Source organism: Ceratotherium simum, chromosome 2 (assembly GCF_057802395.1).
Source record: "Ceratotherium simum simum isolate JZ-2026a chromosome 2, ASM5780239v1, whole genome shotgun sequence".
Classification (NCBI taxonomy): domain Eukaryota; kingdom Metazoa; phylum Chordata; class Mammalia; order Perissodactyla; family Rhinocerotidae; genus Ceratotherium; species Ceratotherium simum.
In genome coordinates, this window is record NC_141901.1 from 10,822,746 (window position 1) to 10,848,406 (window position 25,661).

The 25,661-nt window shown below is 36.2% G+C and overlaps 1 protein-coding gene and 1 non-coding gene across 8 annotated transcripts in view; both read left to right on the top strand.

Moving 5' to 3' along the window:
• Positions 1-25,661, top strand: part of RABGAP1L (RAB GTPase activating protein 1 like) — a 701,003-nt gene that overhangs the window by 584,312 nt on the left and 91,030 nt on the right. The window contains exons 1-3 of one of the 7 annotated variants that reach the window (XM_004425019.3): positions 18,434-18,937; positions 19,926-20,133; positions 21,275-22,030. The exons of 5 other annotated variants lie outside the window; for them this stretch is intronic. In XM_004425019.3, the coding sequence (XP_004425076.1) occupies positions 21,920-22,030 (111 nt within the window). In that variant the 5' untranslated portion in view covers positions 18,434-18,937; positions 19,926-20,133; positions 21,275-21,919. Of the gene's footprint in view, positions 1-18,433; positions 18,938-19,925; positions 20,134-21,274; positions 22,031-25,661 lie in introns of those variants that run through there. One more of the 7 variants, XM_087438198.1, reaches the window with a different exon arrangement.
• LOC147917753 (U6 spliceosomal RNA) lies at positions 3,865-3,971 on the top strand. Its single transcript, XR_015549321.1, has one exon. It is a non-coding gene; the product is annotated as a U6 spliceosomal RNA (small nuclear RNA).

The window sequence follows — 25,661 nt, forward strand, 5'->3', positions numbered from 1 at the left end:
AGAGCCAGATAAGAAATTGCCTTCCTCATTCAGAGGATTAAGGACCAGAACATACTGTTATCAGGAACATCTGCAGAGCACAGTACAGCATAGCCTTTGGCCAGAGAGCATGATGTAGGGAATGGATAGTAGAGGACAACTGGCAAAAACAGATTCTAGATTCTAGTTTTTAAATGGCAGAGCAAATATCATGGCATCCACCTGCACAAGGAGAACAAAAAGAAGAAACATGAACCCTGTCTTCAAAGAAACTAGGAGACAGGTGCAAAGCCAAACCACAATATGAGATGAAGAGCAGATAATGCAGTTGAAGAAAGATACCCCCAGCTGCAGATCTCAGACAAACCAATAAGGCCTAGTTTAGACTAATGGGATGGGCTGTATGGGCTGGCAGTAGGAGCATCTTTGGCCCTGATTAGGCATAAAGAAGAAGAAGGGTAATGAACTCAATGAAGAATCACACAGACAAAATTGAAAGCATGGGCAAAAGCTTATTGAGAAAACAAACAAAAAAGTAGGGATTGCATCTTTAATATCAGACAAGATTGGATTTAGAGGAAAAAGCTTTAAATAAGGCAAAGAAGGATGATTCATAACAGCAATATACCACTATCATCAATAAAGCAGAAACTACAGGAATTATGAAGAGAAATAGTTACATTACAGTGGTAGGAAATGTTAATTCTCTTCTCTTAGAACAGAAGAGATCAGATGGACAAAAAATAAGAAAAAGAAAACCCAAATAAAAATAATGAATAAAGTAACTATTTGATAATTGTTACTTTGTATCCTGAAAGCTAAGAATAGACCTTTCTAAATACTGAATAAAACATTCACAAAAATAGACCATAAAGAAAACTTCAATGAATTCCAAAAGGCAAAATGAATACCTACAGCATTCTCTAATCTCATTGCAATAAAACTAGAAATTAAGAAAATAATTAGAAAAAAAATTTTATCATCTGAACATTGTAAAATTTTTATTTAAACAACTCTTGGATCATAGAGGAAACCAAACAGGTTATAGAAAATCTGGGGAAAAAAGCACAATGAAAACACTACATATCAGAACCTATGGGACCAAGCTAAAGCAGAGTTCAGAAGCACCCATCTTAATGAAGAAAGAAAGAAAAGAAATTATCTAACTCACAAAGTTAGAAAAATGATCAAAACAAACATTGAAAAACAGGAGGTAGGAAGAAAGATAAAATGTAATGAATTAGAAAAAAGAAAAGTGATCAGACTAATAAATAAGAGAGCTGGTTCTTTTAAAAAAAACCAAATAGATAAGTCTTTAGCTAACCTAATAAAATTAAAATGTGGGTAGAGAAGAGAGCGTAGAATGAGAAATAATGATGGTGAAATGATAGAAATAGAAAAGAGTAAGAGAATTATAAGAAAATATTTTACTCAATCCTGTGCAAATTAATTTGAGAACCTAGACGAAATGGATGATTTTCTGGGAAAATAGAAAAGTCAATACTAACCTCAGATAATTAGAAATCTAAACTATTTATCACAGAATAACTTACCCCAACCCCCTCCAAAAAAGCCTGAATGAGCCCAGGTGATTTAACGAGGGACTTCTATCAAATCTTTCAGGAACAGGTAATACCAGTCCTCCCAAATATATGTGATTTAATAAATATGGATATCTCTACAAAGAGACATAAGAAACTAATAAACAGTTGTTATTCCTAGAGAGTGGAGCTAGGGATAAGGGGCAGTATTAGAAGAAAGTCTTACTTTTTACTGTATATCTTTTGTATCTTTTCTATTTTATACTATTTGCATATGTTGCTTATCCAAGCGTGAGGAATTTAGAATATCTTTATTTCACATACGAACAAGTTCACAAAAACTATTTGGCTTTTGTAATTTTGTTTACCTTAATTTTTTTGGTAGGCAAAATTTCTTAAATGGCCCCCCAAATATGTCCCACCCTAATCCCTGGAACCTGTGAATACGCTGAGATATGTCTTCTGTGATTAGGTTATATGTCACAGTTGATCTTAAAATAAGGAGATTATCCTGGATTATCTGGTGGGCCTAATCTCATCATATGAGACTTAAAAGCAGAGAGCTTTCTTTGGCTGGTGGCAGAAGGGAAGTCAAGGAGATAGGAGTTAGGAGAAGTACTCCGCTCGCAATTGTGGCTTTGCAGATGGAGGGGACCACAGAAGGCGGTGCAGGCAGCTTTGAGAAGCTGAGGGCAGCCCCCAGGTGACAGCTGGCAAGGAAACAGGACCTCATTCCTAAAACTCAAGGAACTACCTTTAGCTAACAACCTGAAAGAGCTTGGAAGCTAATGTTGTTTTTAGCCACTAGGTTTATGATAATTTGCTATACGGCAATAGAAAACCAGTAGAGTAAAATTACATTTTAAAACCCCCATACATGTGAGGCTTTATGAGGGTTTAGAGATGGGAGCATCTCCCCTCCAGTCTGAATGTGGTGGGATGGTGCAAATCAGCTTCAGAGCCTGCGGCACAGGGTCCAAGTGTGAAATCAGGGGCTGCATGATTCTTGTTAAGCACCATAAGTAAAATATAGTCTGCTGTGTTTTTATTATTTTCTGTAATTGTGTAGAAGTCCAATTTTATTACTTTAATGAAGAGAATAAATTTTTTACGCTTGTTTTCTTTTCCTTGTTCAGATTATAGTCTTGAAAGCAATTTTTTTGGCATTTCTGTTTTAAATAATTTTTTCTGTTTTCAGTGAAGAAGTTGGAATTTTTTTCTTTGGATGTCTTAGGAAATTAACTCCTACCTTTCTAAAAATTCGTGTGTTTGTATGACCTAGATTTTAAATTTGTCATTAGAACAATTTCCGATCACCTAGATTTTAAATTTGTCATTAGAACAATTTCTGAACATTTCCGTGCAGTCAAATGACATTGTAATTGGTTGACTACTTGAGTTTTTCTAGAGTCTTGCTCACTTGAGTTGCCCTAATTTTGTTTCAGTGGCAGTTTTATCCAAGACTGATTAAGGATAGTTTACCTTTAAACTTGTCACACACTAGAACTTATCTTTCAATTAATTATTTGAGTTTAGTGGTATGGGAATCAAATATTTAATTTTTATTTAATTGATTGCCCTTTTGTAAACTTTTACCTGGAAATGTTAACTGTGAGAACTGCAGAAAAGAAGCATATCTGTTAAGGTCTCCAAAGACCATAGGAAGATTCAAGGGTGCGGGGAATTGCTTCTCGGTCTCCATCACTTCAAATTCTGAGTAGAAAAGCACAAAACAGTGGCAAGCGAGTTGGTGTCAGGAGCCCAGGGACACAGCGTCATCAGCAGGTGCAATAACACATAGGAATCTCTGATACTGAGTTTTGATGCCTTTTCTTTTTGATAAGTTACATTGTCCAATTTTCCTTTCCTGGCTGTTTCCTGGGGCTTGTCGTTAAGTCTGCTGAGGTTAGGAAATGCTACCGCCTCGTGTACAACACAGCTGAGGGGTGTGTTATGAAAAGATTTATCTATGATAAATGTGAAACCCATGAGGAAAAATTTTAACAACTGATTTTAATGACGGTATGGGGTGTGACGAGCAGACAACAGTTTCTATTTTGATAATCAAATTTCTTTAAAGAAGATATTGGTTATTTTTAGCAGAAATTTGTTATTTTTCTTTAGGAAATGAAGTTAAATCTTTTTGTTTTTTATGAGATGTTTCTAAAAGGAATTGAACTGTATTATTGCTAATTCTGTTGTGGATTGAGGCATTTAGAGCAGCAATAATTATATTAATGCTCTGTGCCAAAACATATAAAATGGCTTTATCACTGATTGGTATCTGAATTATGAAAAGGTAATAACTTGTATAATATAAGGATGCTGTTTGAAAGAAAGCAGAGTGCTCGCTTAGGCGGCATATATACTAAAATTGGAACAATACAGAGAAGATTAGCATGGCCCCTGCACCAGGATGACATGCAAATACGTGAAGCGTTTCATATTAAAAAAAAAAAAAAGAAGCAGAGTATTTTTGTTGAAGTTTAGTAATCTTTCTGTCTACTCAAACTACTCCTTATACTGAGCTTTATCTTCTGTATAAACCATACTTTACAGATACTGATTTAAAAGAAATTTCCTCTGGTGGACTCACATTTCTGAGTTGTGCGTAACTCATGAGCGCCATGCTCCTAGGTCTCAACTCAAAGGCTGGCTTTGCTCCAGAGCCCAACCCTGGCTCTGGTAGAGTATTTTCAAAGACAACTCTTGATAAACTTTGCTGAAGGAAGAGAGGAATGGTACACATCACCCTCAAGTCACGCTTGGCTCTCTCCTGCATTTGGGGTTTTCCTCTGGCATGCTTACCTTCTGAATAATGCTTCTCTGAGGCTAAATATGCAAAGTTAGTTTACCATCTGAACCCTCCACCTAACAACAGATGTGTCAGAGGTGTGCTAAGTGCTGGCCACAAAAGAGAAAGAATCTTGTGGGCACGAGATTTTGAGAAGTATTGTGAGGGTCACACTGTGGGCTGCCCATGGTAAATCCAGCATCCGCACACCATAGTTTGCTTTCAGTGATTTTGACTTCTGCTGCTTTGGGGCAGTATTGCAAGTAGGTGATGTAATAAGCTTATTTAACAGATTTCCATCATGTAAATACAAAAATCTCTGTTTTTTTATGATAATAATATTGACCTCATGTTTTTGTTTTTATTTTTCGTTCAGTGATTTCGTGAATGAATTGCTTGGTAGGAAAGCAAGTAGTCCACTTCCCAACCTCATGTTACATATATGTTGAGGCTAAAGAATGTCAGAGAGGGATGCCCTTATTCATAAAACTTATTCTAGGGGTAGAAAAGGGGGAGCCTTACCATGTTTTAATAGCAAAGACCTTTCATTGTAAAAAGTGAGATTATTCCTTTAGAAACCATATAAATTACTGAAGGGAATTATGAGCAAGAATATGTTTTGGGTGAATAGATGCCAAATGCCCATCTCACTAGATGATTACTATTCTAAATATTTTTCCATTAGCTAGTTTCAGCTCAGGAAATAGATTAGATCCTTAATGGCCTAAGCAACCAGGAAACGAGTGATATATTTATAGAGTCCACCAGTGAATTTGAAATGAAACTTCTTGCCTTTTAAAAATTCTGATTGCAATATTCAATGTAAATGCTTTTTTTTAACAGTCCCTTCTTCTCCTCTCCCAACCATTTTGAATGTCTGATATTCTCAATAAAGAGAATAAATTACCTAGAATCATATTTTGAAGAAAGCCTGATTTTATATTAAGTGTGGAGCATCAAATTACCATAGAGCCTAGGTCATATGTTTTAGTAGCAGAAATTTGTTATTTTTCTTTAGGAAATATAGAAAAAATTTAGAGACTAATCCATTTCTTGTGTTGTTTGGGAATCTATAGCAAGTGTGAACCAGGGTAGACACATGGACCACTCTGATAGCCCCATCCAGGCCTAGAGCTCCTCCAATCTAAAAGGGGCTGAAGGAAGTTTATTCCCACCTTATGTAGTCCTAGGACTTGAGCTGTACTCTGGAAGACTGGGAATGACTGTATCCTATACATAGGCCAAAGATAAGACAGGCTTTGGCTTCCTTTAGGGCCCTTGCTTAAGCGTCAAGAGGGCTGATTCCGATCTTAACTCCCCACTGAACAGCTCAATTTGGAGCCTTTGACATAAGCGGTTGAGTTAGAGGACCCCAGAGGCCTGCACGGCTCCTACATCATGTGAGTCTAGATTCCACCTGTGATTTCATAGACTCCAGAGGTAAGCATTCCACTCCCCTTCTTTGGGCCTTGTTCTGTACAGCCATTAAAGATACAGGCTATTGAGAGAGAGGGACTGTTAAAAGCAGTGAAAAGAAAGGCTCAAATCAAAGACATTTTCAAACAGACTGAGATTAAAAGTTATTTGTGTTTTTCTGGGGAGTGAGGGATTAATACATTTATTTTCATTATGTGTAGAAATTTCTTTCTTTGTCTTCCTACAGCCTATTGATAATAATCTGAGTTCCTTGAGTTTTTCATTCTAGTACCCCAGATGTTAGCACTTTGCTCTGTACATAGGAAAAACTCGGTAATTATATGTTCTCTTGGATTTCACTGAAGTTCCACTTGAAAAAGTGAAGTTATATCAACTGTCTTTTAGTATTTGAATTGTTTTTACACCTTTTTTAATGATGGATTGATGTTCATGCAATGACTGATTTGTATTTGTACTAAGAGAGCATAGCTTTCATTAAGTGGCCAGTTTAAATGGGAAGATAATTTGTGCTCTTAATTTAAAAATATTATATAGTCCTAGTCCCATCCAAATGCTCTCTGATCAAACTGACCAGTAACATATTGGAATGCCTGGACAGATTTAAAATACAGCTTAAAACTTGTATAGAAGCAGCCAAAGGTCAACCACTCTGTTTTACTAGATCTACACCTTTTATTTCTGTTTTATTTATTATATTTTTAAAGTTATACCTTTTGAGTAAAAAACCCCAGGATAAACACATAAGAAAAACTTTCCAAATATAAAAGTTTAAAATGTACTCAACACACCCTTCTTCCCGCCCCACACCCCTTCAGATAACAGCAAATCAAGGTAATCATGTGGTATAAATCAACCTAGAAGCCGAGGTTCTGTCTGCTCTGTCACCTGCATTTATAGGTCTCCACCAGCAACAATTTCCCCTTGATAGGAAGTGCCGACTTTGTTCAAAGCTATAAAACTACACCCACTACTCTTGTTCTTGTTCTGTATGGATCCCTGGGACTGAGGTCGGCAGTTTTGTAGGCTTTGGTGAGTCACACCCTGCCACTCCCTACTAACGGCATTACTTTTCTCCCTCTCGGCTTTGTTTCTTCTTCCTTCTTAAGCTACTTTCTCCCTTTCATCTTCCTCTCATTTTTAAAAAGTGTAATTTATTTGTGCTTTTTCAGTTGCCTAAACCCTAAGCTTTGGTTTCTCATCTATAAATCAGGAACTAGATAATGATCTCTGTGGCCCATGCAATGCTCTGTGAACTCGTGGTATTATATATTTATGAATAAATATAATTGACATCTTTTTGATGATAAATTCATCAACAAATCATGAGTTCAAAATGTAGTGGAGGAAAAGCTTTTCCTCTACCCTCTCAGGTTTGGTTTCTGGTGGCCTAGGAATTAAACTGACAAAAGGCAGATCAAGAGGAGAAAAGGCATATATTTCTTTATTGATGTTAATATTTTTACATGAATGGAGACTTCACAGAAAAGAAGTGAAAACCCAAAAAGGTGGTTAGACCTGGGGACTTATATATGATTTTAATAAAAGGCGATAAATTGTGGAGAGGTGACTAGACAAAGGAAAAGGGGGTTTGGTTTTCTGGGGGGGGCTAAATTGTGGGAAGATGACTGGATATATATGAGTGAAACTAATGGTAGATAAGGGTTGTAGAGGGAGCACCTTCACAAATGGAAATTTCCTCTACAAAAGGGAAATATATGCCCTGCTTTTAGGCAAATAGGGAGAGTACAGAGAGCTCCCCCTATGTTTGCTGTTTCTCAGTTGCCTTCAGCTCAAAATATCTCTTTATGTCAAAGTGGCAGATTTTGGGGTGGCATATTCTGATCCCCTTCAGAAACATAAAAATCTGAAAACCCTTTAGAACCCTCCCATCTCTGAAGTTCATGGATACTATTTTATAAAGCTGATTGATGAAGTTGAAGAATATATATTCCAACATATAAATAATTAGTGATGATATATAAACAATATCTATAACAATGAGATGCCACAGGTGATTTGTCAGTAACCGATTGGTGATTTTCCACTTTTAAGAGTACTTAATATCTGGGCCAGCCCCTGTGGCCTAGTGGTTAAGTTCGGCTTGCTTAGCTTCAGTGGCCCGGGTTCCATTCCCAGGCATGAAACACCACCACTTGTCTGTCAGTGGCCATGCTGTGACAGCGGCTCACATACCAAAAAAAAAAAGAGGAAGACTGGCAACAGATATTAGCTCAGGGCGAATCTTCCTGAGCAAAAAAAAATAATAATAATTAATACCAAAATTCAAGTCGTGTATCTTAAATACATACGGTTTTTGTCAATTGTACCTCAATAAAGCTAAAAAACAAAAAGAATATTTACATATTCTGGAGGAATAAACCTTGTCAAAGTAAAAGAAAGTTCTTTATAGCTATTAATCAATGACTTATTTATTGATAATTTTCAGTAGGCTCTGAGACAACATCAGGAGGATCTGAAATCTAGAAATTATTTTTAGAAGTCTAATGGTTAGAGGTCAATTTGGGCTAAAAAATAACCCCTCTCCATAATTTTAATTTACTGTATATCCATGGTTCTCAACTCAGGGCAGTTTTGCCCCCCAGGAGACATTTGGCAGTATCTGGAAAATCTGGGGTTGTCACAACCTTGGGGGATGGATACTACTGGCATCTAGTGTCTAGAGGCCAGTGATGATGCAAAATATCTTAAAATGCACACGACAGCTCCCTACAACAAAAAATTATCCATCCCAAGATGTTAGTAGTGCCAAGGTTGAGAAACTTCTCTATATGCAACTCAGTGACTCAATGTAAGAGTTCTACAATTTGTAGTATCTACTACTGTTTAATTCTAGCAGCTCTTGAAAACAAAGATCATTAAAACTCATATCTTAGCCATGAATATCATTACAAACTGCTTGCTGACTCTTGGCCTTTTACTATTATCTGGACAATTAGATTTTCACAATGGATTCTTGAGTTTGGTCTGAGGCAATGTTATTACTATGAGAAAATAAAAATAGAAAACGCTCACAAGATCCTAGTTACTGGTATTAAATGTCCCATCTGAGCAGGTTTAAAGATCGAGTAGTTCTTTCAAAGATAACAATTCTTACATAATAATATGCTTCAAAGTGGAGTCATGGACTGTTAAGCTGAAGTAGACTTAAACCAATCGTTTAGTCCAATGCTCTTGTTTTAAAATAAAATAAGAAGCTGCTTGTCTAAGCTCAGATGGTTTTTTGGTTGCAGAACCAATACAAGGCTTGATTACAACCCAGACACAAGGCACTTCCTTCTCCTCCATGAAGGTATTAATCACATTTGTAGGTTCTTTTCATTGGCTCATTTATCAAAGCTGACCCTCACTAGCCTCTGCATCAAGCTTTGCTCAATGTGGATGGTAAGAAAACTCAGGGAGGAATTGATTTTGTGAACAAGGGATTTGGCAGTTGCAACCTTACACCATTTACACAGCTTGCAACATAATGTTAAAAATGAGGAAGGGGAGAAGTGCAGACATAGGGTGGGGAATTTTCCCTTGAATCCTCAAAAGGATAGAACTGTATTCCACTTCCTATCTTTTCTTCCACCACAACAGTTGAAATTCTACTAATTTTCCCTTCAGTTATTTGCTTTTTTCCTTTTTTAAAAAGTTTCCATTATTATACATGATAGATTAAACAGCATTCCTCTTTACTCATTGAGTTGATATAGTAAGATTTGTAAAAAGAGTTATTCCAAAATGTTAACATTAAAGATTTTTCAGGGATCTGGTAGTTTAAGCAATGTCATGAAGATGTAATTTCATGTTACGATAAGATAAAAATTTTTTTATTGATGTCATAATAGTTTATAACATTGTGAGATTCCAGTTGTATATTGTTATTTGTCAGTCACTGTATAAATGCTCCCCTTTACCCCTTGTGCCCACCCCCTAACTCCCTTCCCCCTGGTAACCACCAAACTGTTCTCTCTGTCCGTGTGTTAGTTTATATTCCACATATGAGAGAGGTCATACAGTGTTTGTCTTTTTCTGTCTGGCTTGTTTCACTTAACATAATACCCCTAGGTCCATCCGTGTTGTTGCAAATTGGACGATTTAATATAAAAATTTTTTTAAGTACAAACTGAGGTTGTGACATATCCTGAAACTGGGGATTACAGGAAAATATTGTTAGAGAAAGAGATCTGTGGAGATCATTGTTAATAGTAGTAATTGGTGTATCCTGATCTGATTTAATTTGAGATATTCAAAATAATTAGGGTGTTGAGTGTAGAGGTGAGTATAATGATCACCATTTAAATAAAGTTAAAATATTAATGTACTAAAGTACCATCTCATTTGGTGCTAGTGGAAAATAAAATGTTTAACCACTAATGCAAGAGTCACTAAACCTCTCTCACAGCCTGATTAGCAAGTTAATGCTTTTTCCTTTTTGCTTTTCAAGTGCTATTCCCTAATTTTGTATTCAATTTATCTTTTTCAGAAAACCTGCTAATTTCGTGTGCTCTAGCTGTATGGAAGAGAACGTTGGTTAGCAATTGCCAAAATAACTAATAAGCCTATATCTAGTAAAGGCTTGAAGGACTTATTTATTTTAAATTTATATGTTTCTTTCTTGACCATTAAAACCAAGAGGAAATTGTTTCCCTTTTAATTTCTTCTGATTTCTGCATTTTTTGTTGTTGTTGTTGTTAATTTATATACGGGCTGTTTGTAGCAAAAACAAAACAAAAAAATACAGTATATTTGGGGCCATCTGGTGGCGTAGTGGTTAAATTCGCGCACTCTGCTTCGGCAGCCCAGAGTTCGCAGGTTTGGATCCCGGGTGCGGGCGTACGCACCACTCATCAAACCATGCTGTAGCGGCATCCCGCATACAAAATAGAGGAAGATGGACAAAGTTGTTAGCTCAGGGCTAATCTTCCTCAGCAAAAAGAGGAGGATTGGCAATGGATGTTAGCTCAGAGCCAGCCTTCCTCACAAAAAAGCAAAACAAAAAAACACAGTATATTTAACATGAATGTCTCTTTTCTCCTGTCAACCTCTTAGTAACATTGCTCTGTGTTCCTCATTTGCTTTAGTTATTTTTTTCCAACAGAATACCCTATCAATGATATATGCCGAGTAAAGAAATGTTTTCTAATTGATTGGATACAGAATTCTACAATATTGCTTTTTAATGCTAAGAAGATGTTTTTTTTTCTTTAGAGGAAATATAATAAGGTTTTAGGAGGGGGAAATAGTTAGAAATTAAATTGAAATGGTTGGTATTTCCTATAATGGTTTTATTTTTTGGTTATTTGACCCAGAAGTATCTCAGAAGTCATCTAAGCTAAGGACTTTGGGGTGGGAAGTGGTGCTGTCACATTGCAATGTCCTATCAGACTCCTGTCACTTAGCCTTGGCATGTTCACTTGTCAGAGGTTTAAGTTTTCCCACTATGACATACAAAGCTTTATTATTATCCGGATCTCAGACCTATTTTCTTCACTCTGCTTCTGTTCAACTGCCCTGGGGTAAAGACAAAATAAACAGTAAATTTGCTTACTGTTCCCTTTGTATTCTGTGGTGTTATAAAGTTAAAGACCATTTCTACAAATATATTAGTAATAAAAAGAGCACAGGCAACTTATATTAATAGTGCTAAGGCGGTCTACATTAAAGAGAAACTGTGCATGCAGCCAGTTACTAATGCTTCAATTCTGTGTTTCCAAGCACAGATAATGGGCAAATTCATTTTATTCTTTATAAAGTTTGATACCAGAACTTTTTGCTTAACTTTAAGTTTATCATGGCCAACCTCATGAGCCAGTTTTCCTGTAACATTCATTTAGGCAGCTCTCCTATATACATGAGAATGGAAAATTGAAAGTATTGATAAAACATTTGATAACTGAAATTTTCAAATACTGAAAACTTTATTTATTTTAGCTATTAATTTTAACTTATTCCTATGACCTAGTCATTTGATAGATGACTAAAAATACCATCTACCAGTTAGTCACTAGTTAGAGTTTTTTCTTCATTCCCTGTATTTGTACTCTTTGGAATGGAGATGCCAGTAAGTAGTGAAGTGTCAAAGAACTAGTTGGCCGTTAGGAGAAGCAAAAGGCATTATTATTTACGTAAATTAAAATTCTTCACAAATCATTAATGTTTAATAGGTATTTGTCTTCAGTTTTACAATCTGATCATTTATATAGATTTCTAATGTAAAAACATTCCCCTAGTCTCAGCTTGTTAAAGTAACTTTTTGTTTCACCATCATTTTAATAATAGTTAAATGTTGGTCATTTTAGTATTATAAATCATAATCTCATATTACATTGCATACTTAAAATTCTCCACAAATGCATGCTAAACTGAATGTAAAACACTGGCTTTATAGCAGTTTTGAATATTTAAGAACTACATTGAAGATTTCATAACAGGATAATTAGGACAACATAATAATTAATGAATAGCTACCAATTTTAGAAATTGATAAAGAGTTGCTTGTTTTGCCTCTGATTTCTTTATATATCTTCAGTTAAGTAGTAAACAGGTCTTCTTCACCTAAACATTTGAAGGTTTTCTTAGACACCAAATGGACATTTTAAATAAGAAATATGTATCACAGAATATGTACATCTTCAGACCTAAAGGTAGTCATCATGTTACTGGGCAGGAGACCCCACGGCCTGCTGCGCCTAGAGCCAGTACTATGGCACCAGCTTTTGAAAAAAGAAAAGGCTTTATTGCGAGGTCAACTGGCAAGGAGACAGGAGGCAAGGCTCTCAAATCTGTCTTCCAGGGTTCGGGGTAAAATTGATTGGATTAAGAAGGGCAGGCTGGTATGCAGAAGCACTGGCAGGATAGGTTTCAATTGGAAGGACTTTAAACATTTATGGTAAGGTGTGGAAAGGGGCTTTAACACCAGATCTTCCTGGACAGTGGACCCTTACTTCTGAAGAGAGTCTAGCTTTCAAGTTCTGGTTGTGTCCCAGTCCTTTGGTCTTGTGGAGGGAGAATCTTTGGTTCTGGGTGTTATTTCACGTCAAAGTTTTCTCCTCTGAGCATGCTCTGGCTACATGACTTGCAGTTTTGGCTCACTGCCCCTGAAAACAACTTTAACATTCTGTTGTTGATAAGATGGGGTCAGTTTAAACTGGTCCTGTGGTTACAATCATATTAGAATTTGTGATTGAAAGTAAACCCTTGAGCAGCTATGTAGACACTAATATTATCACTTAACTTTCTGCTTAATTTGAAGAGTAATTAAAGCATAAGGATTTTTGCTATTTTTATGATCTTCATGATACTGGAGAGATATTCTCTGTGATGATACTTAGAGATTCTTAAACCTGAAATGACCACTTTTTGGGAAAATATTTCAGATTGAACATAGAAAATAAACTTTCATTGAAATGAATGAAATTAGAATGCTCTGGGTCTTGCCACTGCTGCTACTGTGACCACTGTTAAAAAATTATTAAGACCTTTCTATTATTTTACTCTTAGCCATTTTACCAATTTACTATTGCTCTTAAAGCAAACATAAAGCCAATTTTTAACCTCATAAAGCCACCATTGGCAGATCGTTCAAGGAATGCTGCCTCAATCCACAAAATATTTTCTATTGTAGCAGGCTGTTAATATGTGCATTGCACTTGTCAGTAGTTTGCTCTCAGTCTTGTCTTTTTTTTTATATTTGCAAATGTCTTATAAATAATACTGTTTGATGCAAGATGAGTTTTTAGTTCATATTTTCAAAATATAGTGATATAATATTAAAAGCAGAATACTAAGAGAAGAGAAATACAGAGTGCAGCTTTGGAAATGTAAAAGCTTCTATTTCAGAATCTCCAAGTTGAATTTACATTCTTCTCTCTTGAATTCATCTTATGATGAACCTGTTGTAGGTGGGAAAAAAACTACAGAGCCTTTGAAATCACATATTTCAGTTTTAATCATGGCTCTGATGTACTAGTGGTCTGACCATAAATTACTTAAATTACTCTCAGGGCAGTGGTTTTCTCTTCTGTAAAATGGGGATAATAAAACCAGCTTCATAGTATTGTTTTAAAAACTAAAAGAGATAATGTAGTGAAAGCTCCATCCCAGCACAGTAGGTGTTAAATGTTTCTTCCCTCCTCCTTTCCCTTCACCCCTAACCAAACTCAGTTGATATCTTTGAAATGAAGTAGGTTACAGTTTTATTAGTCATTTCTAAGCTCTCAGATAAGCTGCTACTCTAAACTATTGCATAGGATATTTCTTTTGACTCTAAAGATACAAATGAACAGTGGAAAATCTTATTATAATACAATATAAAAAAGGATTATGTATTTCCACATGATACCCCATAGTAACAGTGTTTTGTGGATCAGGTTACAACAGATGAATATCGTTATACAACGAATGTTCTCTTTGTTCCCTGTTCTTGTCACAATTGCTCAATTTAATGAGAGGTAATTGATTAAACTCTGTTTGCATTGTAGTCTGGAAACTGGAGAGGGCAGCTAAACCGTAGGAGATTCCACACATACACATTATCAACCTTTTACCTTCTCTAACCCGTCTCAATTATTTCTGACAGAAGAACTCATGTAAATTACCAAATTGCTCCCAAATAAAACCACATCTAGGGCCGGCCCCGTGGCTTAGCGGTTAAGTGTGCACACTCCACTGCTGGCGGCCCGGGTTCGGATCCCGGGCGCACACCGACGCACTGCTTCTCGGGCCATGCTGAGGCCGTGTCCCACATACAGCAACTAGAAGGATGTGCAACTATGACATACAACTATCTAGTGGGGCTTTGGGGGAAAATTTTTTTAAAAAAATTAAAAAAAAACAAAACCACATCTAGAAATATTTCATTGCTTATGGAAAACTGGTAGAGGATTGGAGTTGTGCAACACTTTTTATTTCTTCTTCCTGGATTTTTATTAATTGGACAAGAAAATAGAAAATGGAGGCATTGACTGTTTTCTTGTATACTGAGAACACCCCCTACCTCATTTTTAGAGGTTATAATTCCCTCTTCTCTTCAGTTTTTGGCAGATAATTTTTCCCACCCAGACATAATTTTTATTAATATTGATAACAACAGCAACTAACATTAATCAAATGCTTTCTAGAGCCAGGCAGCTTACCAAGGGCTTGTACATGCATTATCTTATTATGCCGCATAATATCAGCGCTGTTATTATTTCTCATTTTATGGATGAGAAAACCAAGGATGAGACAGCCTATGTAATTTGCTCATGGTCACACAGCTCGCATGTGGCAGAGTCAAGTATCCAACCAGGTTATTCTGAGCTCTGGAACCCATGTGTTAACCATTATACGCCACATGCTTCATCTAATGACAATAATGGAGGCTAGAAAGGCAGAAACCATATAGTCTTTAATGACTGCCCTTGGCCTACACACAATATATTCCAAGTTTGTTGACCAGATATTTGAAACCTACCACAGGCCGATTCAAATCTGCCTTTGAAACCTTATCTCCTACTGTACCCAATATCTGTTCACCACGCTGGCCAGGCTAATTTTATTTTCCCTGTAAAAAAATTATTTCACTTTGCCCATCAAATCCAACCCATGTTTTCCATAAAGACTTTCCTGTCTGCAGAGAGACTTCGTTCTATTACAATCCTAATACCACTTATTATTGCACTACTTGACAGACATAGTGTATTGTAACCTAACTGTGTGTGTGTGAAGGATATGTCAGTGTTTGAGAAGCAGTAGTAGTGTCTGGCACATGGCTGATTCTCGGTATATGTTTGCTTCCCTTATCGTCTTTTAGTGATGAAGGGCATGCACTTTGGAGCCAGCACACTTGTTTTTGAATCCTGTCAGCTCCATTTCTAGCTGTAAGAATTGAGTCAAATTACTAAACTTCTCCACAGTTTAGTTACCTCATCTATAAAACAGGGATAATTATAGTACCTAGCTCATTGACTTATTGTGAAGATTAAATGAGCTTCTATGCCTAGGACATAGTGAGTACTTACTAAATATTAGTTGCTATTATTATTATAAAAGAATTTTTAGCATATATTAGTCACTATTATAACTAGATTGTATTTTACTATATTACAAATTTTGTAAGTTTTCCTCCTGCACATTTGGTTTTTTTTAAACTGAGATATAATTCACATACCATCAAATTCATCAAGTTTTAACTGTAGGATGTTAGTTAGCCAAATCCACCCCTGCAAGCTGTCTGTATATGACCTACTGCAGGGACCTGTGGGTCCATTGGAAAGGGAGTTGTCCAGGCTGGGGTCACCAGCCCTGCAGAAAGAACTTAGGCAAATGAACACTTGAATGAAAAGTAGTTCACACTTTATTGCTCATCGCTAGCCTATGTTCTGATCTTGTGAAAAAATGAATCTAAAACATCATGCATGTGGAATGGTTTGATTTGGTTGTTAGTAAAACTTTTTGAGAAATTATTTGAATGTTTTAGAAACTAAAGTTATTTGTAATTACAATTCAATTGTGTATTCTGCTCAAAATGAACAAGATGCAGCATTACATATATTTTTAAATTTTATTTATTTATTCTTTTCCCTCCAAAGCCCCAGCGGATAGTTGAATGTCATAGCTGCACATCCTTCTAGTCGCTGCATGTGGGACGCGGCCTCAGCGTGCCCGGAGAAGCGGTGCATCGGTGCGCGCCTGGGATCTGAACCCGGGCCGCCAGCAGCAGAGCGCGCGCACTTAACCGCTAAGCCACGGGGCCAGCCCTACACATATGTTTAGATGTGTCGCAAACCATCCTCATTTTGGATGATAGAAAATATCAGTGAATGCTTAGGAGCACTTGAAACACTTATTTTTGCTTAGGTAAATTTTAAGTGAACATGTGTTAAAAAACAAAATTGAACTGAGTAAATTCTAAGGATCTTATTGGCTTTATTCAACAATTCGTGAATCAGGCAGCATCCAGTCTAGCAGATAGAAAGGAGCTCCAAGGAGCTGTACAAAATGAAAGACTTATAGGCAGAAAGGAACAGGAACAAGGAAGTTACACTGGGCAAAAAAGGGAGTTGGTTATTGCAAGGTTACTTTCCTTTAGGGGCTGGCAGGGGTCTGTCAGACAGATTACCTAACTAGTGCTGATCAGGGTATTACATTTCTGGGAGAGCCGAAACTGTAATGAAGTTTCTGGTGACATGGGTCTTAGCCTAAGTGACTCCATTTTGGACCTGTCGTCTTGTTTTTAACAGTTGGCTGTGGATTTTAGAATTAGAAATGTGGTAAAAAACTGAATTGTTAAAGAGTTGCAGCTACTCTTTCATAGTCTAGGATCTACCTCACCCTCATTCTTTGTAGTGAGATGCAAATGAGGAAGTAGGATACGCAGTATAACTGTTAAGTGAGTATTTATGTCTCTCTGGTTTTTCTTTTCTTAGTTTAACTCTGGGGAATTTTTTTTTAAGAATCTGTGTTTTCTGAGGTTTTGAATTTGCCTAGAATTGTTGGGAAAGATGGGAAAGATAATGAGCTGAATGGCTAGAATTTGACACAAGAATAATGCTTTTCTTTATTTACTTTTGTGTGATTTTAAAAAGAACTAAGATTTTGCTTATTTATCTTTTGCTTTTTGTTCTTTTACCTTTGTAAAAACTCAGTATGTGTTACTGAACTATTCTGAAGTCCAAAATATTCCGAAAAGCTGTCTTCTATTTGATACTTCTGTGGTTTCTCATTCTCATCTTCTCTTTTGTTCCCCCACTTGGGTTTTATAATGTACACTCCTGAGTGTAAATACAAACCTACTGGGAATATTGGTTTTCTGAGATTAAGAAAGTACTTGTAGAATTTTGTCTTTCTTATAGTTCTTTATCTCTATGTCAATACCATAAACATTTTGTGAAGATCCCTTAAAATTGAATCATGTATACTTCATGGATGTTAATACTGAATTATTTAGGAACATCTGTGAAGATGTTCATGAATGATTAGACAAGGGCCACTGGAGAAGGAAGAACAGAGTCTCTCCAGGGCTCCGCCTGTACATGTGGGGGATGCAGAAGACCTTTCTGCCCTCTGGACCATGCTTCTGTCGTGGTGGTTTTGACCTCCTTTCCTTCTTATCCTGATTTTATGGCTGTTGTGATGAAAATGTTTAACAAGTAGAACCTGAAGCGTGGGGAAAGGGTGTTGACAGCTACTCTTGTGAGGTGGGATAATTTTTTCATGATGTGCCATCGTTTTTTCATGTATTTGCTGCTTTGACTGGTGGATAACAAAATACTGCTCCCATAATGAAACTACTTCGCTTTGCTGCACTTGGGGAGAACACAGAAATAGAAAAATGTTCACATCTTATTCAGGCTTTTCTTCATTTTTGTTGTGGCTGTTTCTAAATTGGACACTGGGGAATAGATATTCTCTGAAGGCCAGGAATGGCTTATTAGACACATACTCATTCAGTATGACCCAGGTATGTTTTTGTAAAAAGTAATAATCCTAGAAGAATGACTGTTGGAACAAAATCAGCTACCAGAGTAAAATCTTTGTATGTAAAATCTTAAAACAGCATTTAAAAATCATTGAAGATATTTTATTCCTTAAAATTTTCTTATCTCAATGAGATCCAGAGAGGCTTTTGAAAATTATTTTGTAGCCAGTTTGGCCTCTGAGTAGAAAGACTGTAAAGAGTAACTAATAAAGTGTAACAACTGTCATTGAATCCTCTTTTACAGGCAAAAGAATTGATATTAGAAAATCCGAACTAGGGTAGAAAGTAGAGCGCATTTGTCGGGACACGTTATAGCAACCCTGGAGGGACTTTCTTAACATCTGGGATTAATGTTACCCTTGTTTTTTATTCTGATAGAGATTAAAAAGGTATTTCCACCTTCAAATCCCCCAATAAGCCTATTTAGTGGAGCGAAATAGGACACATTGCTTTTGACTGTTTCTGAGCACACTTTCACAGAAGTGAAAATTTCTAATCTATTCCATCCCTCTTAATTTACATGACCATGAGGAAATTTAAACGTAGGGAGGTTAAAAGACTTGCTCTGGGACAGACAGCTAGCTAGTTCCTGCTTGAACCAGGGACCATCTATTGGTTACCACTAATGCCTTGTTTTCTGCTGCCCGTTTGATACACAATCTTCTCCTGGTAAATTTTAGCAGCAGATGGTGTTGTCGGGACTACTCCCCTTGATCTCAGGTAATTCCCCACCCCCGACGCCTTTTTTCAGTGGAGTTGCGTGGTGTGAAGTAGATGACTGCAGAAACTCAGGTGGAAACAAGCCTGGGCAATCAGTGGGGTCTCAGTTCACTGGGGAAAAGGCAAAAGCGTAAGATGTCTTTCAAGGGGGTAAAGGACTGTATGTAAACGTGACTGTGTACAAGGGCTCCTGAAGTTTGGGAGGGTGGTGTTGTAGCTGTTATTTCTGAAACTGGAGAAAATGTTTTTGGGAAAAGAGAAAAAGCCAGTAAGCAGTTTTTAAAATAGATGATCAGTTTTCAAAAAGTATGCTTTTTGTTGGGACAAGTATACATTTAATTGTATGTGAAAAGAAATATTTGAATTTCTCCTTCTCAGATTCCGAAAGTGACATATGGAGTAACATTTTAAGAGTGACAAAAAAGGAAGGGTATAAATGAAACGTAGGGGGTCTTTGCGCTGGAAAATTATGCACTGTGGCTATGGCAGAGGACCTCTTGCATTTGAAATGAAGTGTTGTTAATAATTCTAGTCACTGTGGCTAATTAGAACGATCTTTTGAAGGTAATAAATCATAAGCTTTTAAAAATACCTAATTGTTTACCTAACAACCTGTGTGGAATTCTAAAAGGACTGAATTATTTGAAGTTATTAGCTTCTGTTTGTTTATGTAATTTTAAACGATTTCTACAGCGTTTGATTATGTTTCTAAAAATGTTTTGGGCTCTTCTAGCCCCGATGCCTTAAATGTTTAATGAGTTTGGTGCATGGCACCTAAACTGTTTGGTGTTGTTTTCCCAGTCCTTTTTCTCCTTGGGTTATGAGTGTTCTTCTTAACCAAGAAGATTACCTATTGTTACACTGAATGTGCTCTCCCAGGGTGCATAGGCAACTGCTCAAATGCGGTTATAATTCTTGTTTGCCCCTGGGCGGTTGCCAGCAGGGAGTAAGGCATTATGGGAAGTCGTTTCTTTACCTTCCACAACAGGTGTCTTTGTCAGTGCACCTTATTCAGATACCAGTGTGGACGCAGAGTCACTGGAGCAAAGAAAAATATGAAAGCAAGAGGAATTGCTTTCACATCTTGAAAATGGTGCTGCAAGATAAATCTGAAATCTTCTGGTGCTAGTGAATGCCTGAAGAGGTTCACAGTGTCTTTTAAAGTACTTCTGAAAAGATAAAAAGGAATTTAAAAGGTATGAACTGCCTGGATGCCTTATAATGCCTTGTCTTCTGATTATGGTTTAATTTTTACCTTGTTAGTCAGCCTTAAGATAAACGTGCTGGAAAAATTTTTAACGAAAATAATGCTTAAAAGACAAAGCTTCATTGTAGGAAAATGCTTTACCGGTTCCAGCAAGGGTCAAACACAGTTTGAATCTGTTTTAATCTTGAGGATTTATTTAAAGTATTGCATTTTCTGTTTAAATAAGCCTCTTAGACTTGCTTCTGTTTCCTAGCAATAAGGTGTTTTTCCTCCCCTTCCATGTGGGTGTGTGTGTGTGTGTGTGTGTGTGTGTGTGTGTTTAATCTAGAATGCTATAGCAGTTGTTAAACTCTCCTAATTACATTTAAATGAAACAGGATACTATTTAAGTAATCATGTTAATGTAGGTGAAAATACTTTAGGAAAACAAGGGAAAATAGACACTATAAATCTCATTCTAAGTTTTGTTTGTTTTCTGAAAAGCAAACAAACTTAAAATAATACTGCTATTGGTAATTAGGACTAAAAATTCCAAATTGTATCTGTATTTGATTGTAGACAGATATTGCCAAATTGATTTCTAATTCTAACAAATAATATGTCTCATAGTACTGCAGCGTCATAAGCTACAAAATGCAGAGGATAGCTTAATTAGAAATATTGGAAAAACAACTTTTGGAGAAACTTCATCTGTCCTCCCCTTTTTTATTTGCTTAATACTTTTTCCATGGAATTGGCATACATTCTGTTTCCTGGTAATTATGGGCAGCTTTCAGATTTTTCCTAAGGGCACATTGAGGTTCGTTTACGGTCTCCAGCTATACTTAAAAAAACACTTCTGGTGGCTAACACACTGACAGTTCATGGCTATCTGCTGATTTGGGTAATTAAAATAAACCTCTAAGCTTAAAAATAAAAGATGAGGAAAACTTTTATCTATGGGAGAAAATCAGTTTAGAAATGAGACCCTTGTCTTGCTTTCTGAATAACAACAGAAAACTAATTTCTCAAAATCAAGAATTCTGTTTAAAATATTTGTGTTTTTTTAGTGGGAGAATGGGAAATGATTAATAATTGATACTGCAGTCCCTGTTTCATTTTTATATGTTGGTACTTCTTTTTTTTAACAGAAATACTCAGAGGGGAAAAAGAATCTTTTTTATTCATACTTCAGGAGATAATTTTTAACTGCATCAAGAATTTGATAAATTTTGAAAAACTAAAGGTTGCCATCTATTTTTTGTGATTGTGAAAAAATAAGCAGTAAGAAAATCCACTTCTCCAAGAAGAAGAATCTTGATCTAAATAATACTGAAGTAAGAAGATAAACTTTAAAAATTTCTGATTACCAAGAACATGACATAAATCATTTTTGGTGGTTTTTTTGGTTTTTGTTTTTTTTGTTTCTGCCATAGGATATTTCCAGTTAGGAAACCTTTCTTTATTTCTCTTTTTGAAATTTAAAGAAGATTTCCAAAAACTGAATTTTCCAGCCGCTGTGTTAAGAATGCAGAAGGTGTTTATAGTGTATACTTTCTTCATAGATAAGAGACCTCCTTCAGTTTTCTATTGGGGGTGAATTGCTAGACAAGCCTGTGATAGCAGCTGTTTGGTTTTGTTATTTTTCTTTTTTTCCTTCTGGATTTTTGACACTCCACCCCCTCAAACTCAGGTGGGTGTGTGCATTGGCACTGAGCTGCAGTAGGATTTTTCCTTGGATAGTCTAGCCTGGAGCTGGGGCAGCAGCTGCTGCTGTGGAAAGGCCAGCTGGCAAGATGATGGAAGAAATCTCCATTATGGTAGCCTATGACGCCCATGTTTTCAGTCAGCTGCACGATGAAGACTTCCTCACTAGTCTGGTGGCCATCAGCAAGCCCAGGTCTATGGTAGGTGGTGCCTTGCACACTACTCTGGGGCTGTTTTTTCTTTGCTAATGTGACAGTTATACCCCTGTAGCAGTTGAGGCATAGCTTCCCAGGAGTTAAAGTAGAAGTATTACTCTTGGCTTTGTGTTACAGGCTACAACAAGGTCTACAGGTTTTCAATGGTTTATTTACATAACTAAACACTATTAGACATTACTAGTACATTTCAAGTGTCTTAGGAGTAACACGTTAATGCTTTTATATGTAGTGAGATGGAGAGGAGTTTTATAGTGCCAAACATCACTTTGTCCCACGTGTTTGCCTTGAATGTATGTATATGATTATTAGGTGAGGGCTACCTACATTTACACACATATAATTCAGTCTTTTTGAAGTGGAAGATTTTTACCAGTGGGCCATAACACTGACATTGAGAATTGAACTATCTAAAAGTCAAATAACTTTCAGAGTTTTTACATTATTGCTAAGAACTATTATGAAAATAGCTTCTAGTATAATTTTAGTTTGGATTTAATTAATTAATTTTTTTACCTTTCTCCGAGGGTCTTGGTGTGTATGTCTTGGCATAATAGAAAAATGAAGTTCTTGCAAATGTTTGTTGTTTCTTGGCTGTAGATGTCATCTTTATAATGGCTGCTGAGTTTAAGATATCATACCTTTTAAACACACTTTGCTAACTATTGTTGTAGCAACCTCTTATTCATTGCATTTAATAGTACTCGTCACAAGCAACAGAATGAGAGTGTATCATAAATTATGTTACTAGTATGAAACCCTAATTCTCTACATTAAGGCATAGGAACTTTAAAAACATAATATGGCAATTTCTTCAAACAATAAATTACAATGAAAAAAATAAAGGGGAAACTCAAAGATCGATTTAAAAAGACTTAAGAGTTGTATCAACCAGGTGCAGTGTATTGACCTTGTTTAGATGCTGATTTGAACAAACTGTAAAAAACATCTATACGATAATTGGGGGAAATTTGATGCTAAATAGGTATTTAATGATATTAAGAGAATTATTCAATTTTTATACAATAGTGATATTATGGTTATGTTAAAAATGATGATTTAGAGATACGTATTGAGATAGTTACAGATGAAATGTCAACAAAGATTCAAAATAATCCAATAGAAGAGTTGGTGATGTGGATGAAACTAGATGACTGTGTGTTGATAATTGTTGTAGCTGGGAGATGGGTACATAGGGATTCATTATACTTCCTCCACTTTTGTAGATATTTTATAGATGCAGTCTAAAAGAATCAGCTGGGGGCATGCCCCGTGGCCTACTGGTTAAGTTTGGCACACTTGGCTTCAGCAGCCTGGGTTCAGTTCCCTGGGCCTGGACCTACACCGCTTGTCAGTGGCCATGCTGTGGCGTTGGCTCACATACAAAAGAAAAATAGAAAGATTGGCAATAGATGTTAGTTCAGGGCAAATCTTCCTCAGCAGGGAGAGGAAGATTGGCAACAGATGTTGGGTCAGGGCGAATCTTCCTGAGCAAAGAAAAAAAATGAAAAGAATCAGCTGGACCAAAAAAAATAGCAAAAGAAAAACAAATACAAAACCATAATATACTTCTATAAGTGTTCATTAATACAGAAACATCTAGCCTACTGCATTCTTTTCCTATTTAATATACATAATTTCTATTTTTATAATTACATACATTATATTGAGATTATTACCAACCCTTAGTTAACCACAATATATATATACCAAGTCAGGATAGAATAGTGCATGGTTGTGGATAATCCTTAAACTTCATTTTAGCCATTAATTTCACTGTATTCCACCATGAAAGCTTATCCAGAGAATTCAGAATTCTATTTCATTTCATTCTGACAGTCCTATCAAGATCCTCTTAACGGGTTTGAGCTGAGTCTTCAAAAACTTGTAGGAATTTTCCAGGCCAAAGGGGAGAAGAAACAAAAACAGAAAGATGTAAAGTGCAGAGGACAGAGGAGGCTGAAGAGGTAGGCAGTGACTGAGTCAGAGGGAGCACCCTGTGCTCAATAAGTATATGACATTGTGTGAAGTGCATGTGTGTGCTACACGTACATGGGGAAGAGGCAAGGAAAGAGAGAAAATGGATGAATGAATGAATTAATATTAATGTGCTTGCTAGTAAACAGTCTTCCGTGTGTAGATTATATGAATATTCTATATATTGATATAAATTATACCTGGATGCAGCTTCAGCTCCCCCAAATAACCGTGGAGCTTATTTGATAGGAAATTTGGTCACTAAATGGAAAGCCTCAGAGGTATGATAAAGACACAAAATATTGCTCTGTATACCAAACTTTTAAATAATATAGATGTTGAGGTGTTGAATTTAATTACACAACTTATGGGGGGTGTTTTGTTTTCTGTATCAGATTTGAAATTTAAAAGAGTTGACTGGTACAGTATTTTGGAGATGATATTTGGTTTTGGTTCATCTGGAAAAGTTATACTAAACTTGTGCTAAGGTAAAATATTTGTCATTTGCTTTTGATTCCATATTGAATTTTTTGCTTTGTCCGAGATGAAATGAACCCTTTAAAAAATTGTATGAAAAAGATACTCAGTTTTCTGCAGTATAAAATAAATTGCTTCTCAGTCTGATTTATTACTGCACCGTGGAGCAAATTACATTCTTGCTAACATAAAATCCTCTGGGTTTAGGTTGACTGTTACAAAGGATATTTAGGAGCTTTCTTAGTACAGGATTAATTAAGTATCTTTCTGTAATTGGACTTTGTTTCATAATGGGAGATATCTTGATTCCTTAAATGGTAAAAATCCCATTAAGTACAGTGGTTTTGGTGTGGACACTGAATCTTTTCTTGTTCTTAAGTAGCCCTGTGACTTTCTGACACTGTTGATGCGGACTCATAGTAAAAAATAGTAAAATAATAATTGCAAGACTTATACACACAAGCCTGAAAGAAACTTTGACAAAACAATACTTACTGTTGCTACATGTGATATATTCAGTTTTCTTCCTGTTCTATTCTATTTAATTGTTTGAAGGTTTGTTATGAGCCACTAAATTGATTTCAGAAATATCTCGATCCATGCTTTGAAAAATATGGCTATATCCTATTGATCCTTTAAAAGTGAATGGTAATGCAAGAAAATCACAGATCCCTTTATACAGGTCTCTTTAGACAAATCACAGATAAGAAAAAAGGATAAGGAAGCCAAGCATAACTTCTCTTTTCTTCCAGATCATCCACACACACACAAAATAAGAAATTACCCAGACCAATATTGTATTTTCTAAGATAAACTAAACAAAAGTCTAGAATCACCACCAGCAGAACTTAAGAACTTTTTAATTACATCGTAAACAAGTTGGTATGCAAGGTGAAAATCCAGTATAGTCGAAATGACTCCAGAAACATTTATAAAGGTGCCCCATTGGACACAGTATTCCTGCCTCCCCTTAAATTCAACAGATTACTTTTTCTTTGACTCTTCACTGGCTGAAAGTAACTGGCTTGCATCTTGAGACAAAATTGTACCCTCACCCCAACCTCCCCCCAGCACGAGTATCTTTAAATTCAGCCTGAGGTGCTCACACAAGGAGTAATAAGCACTGAGGAGGGAGTCTCTGAGGTTTTCCTCAGTTAGGGCC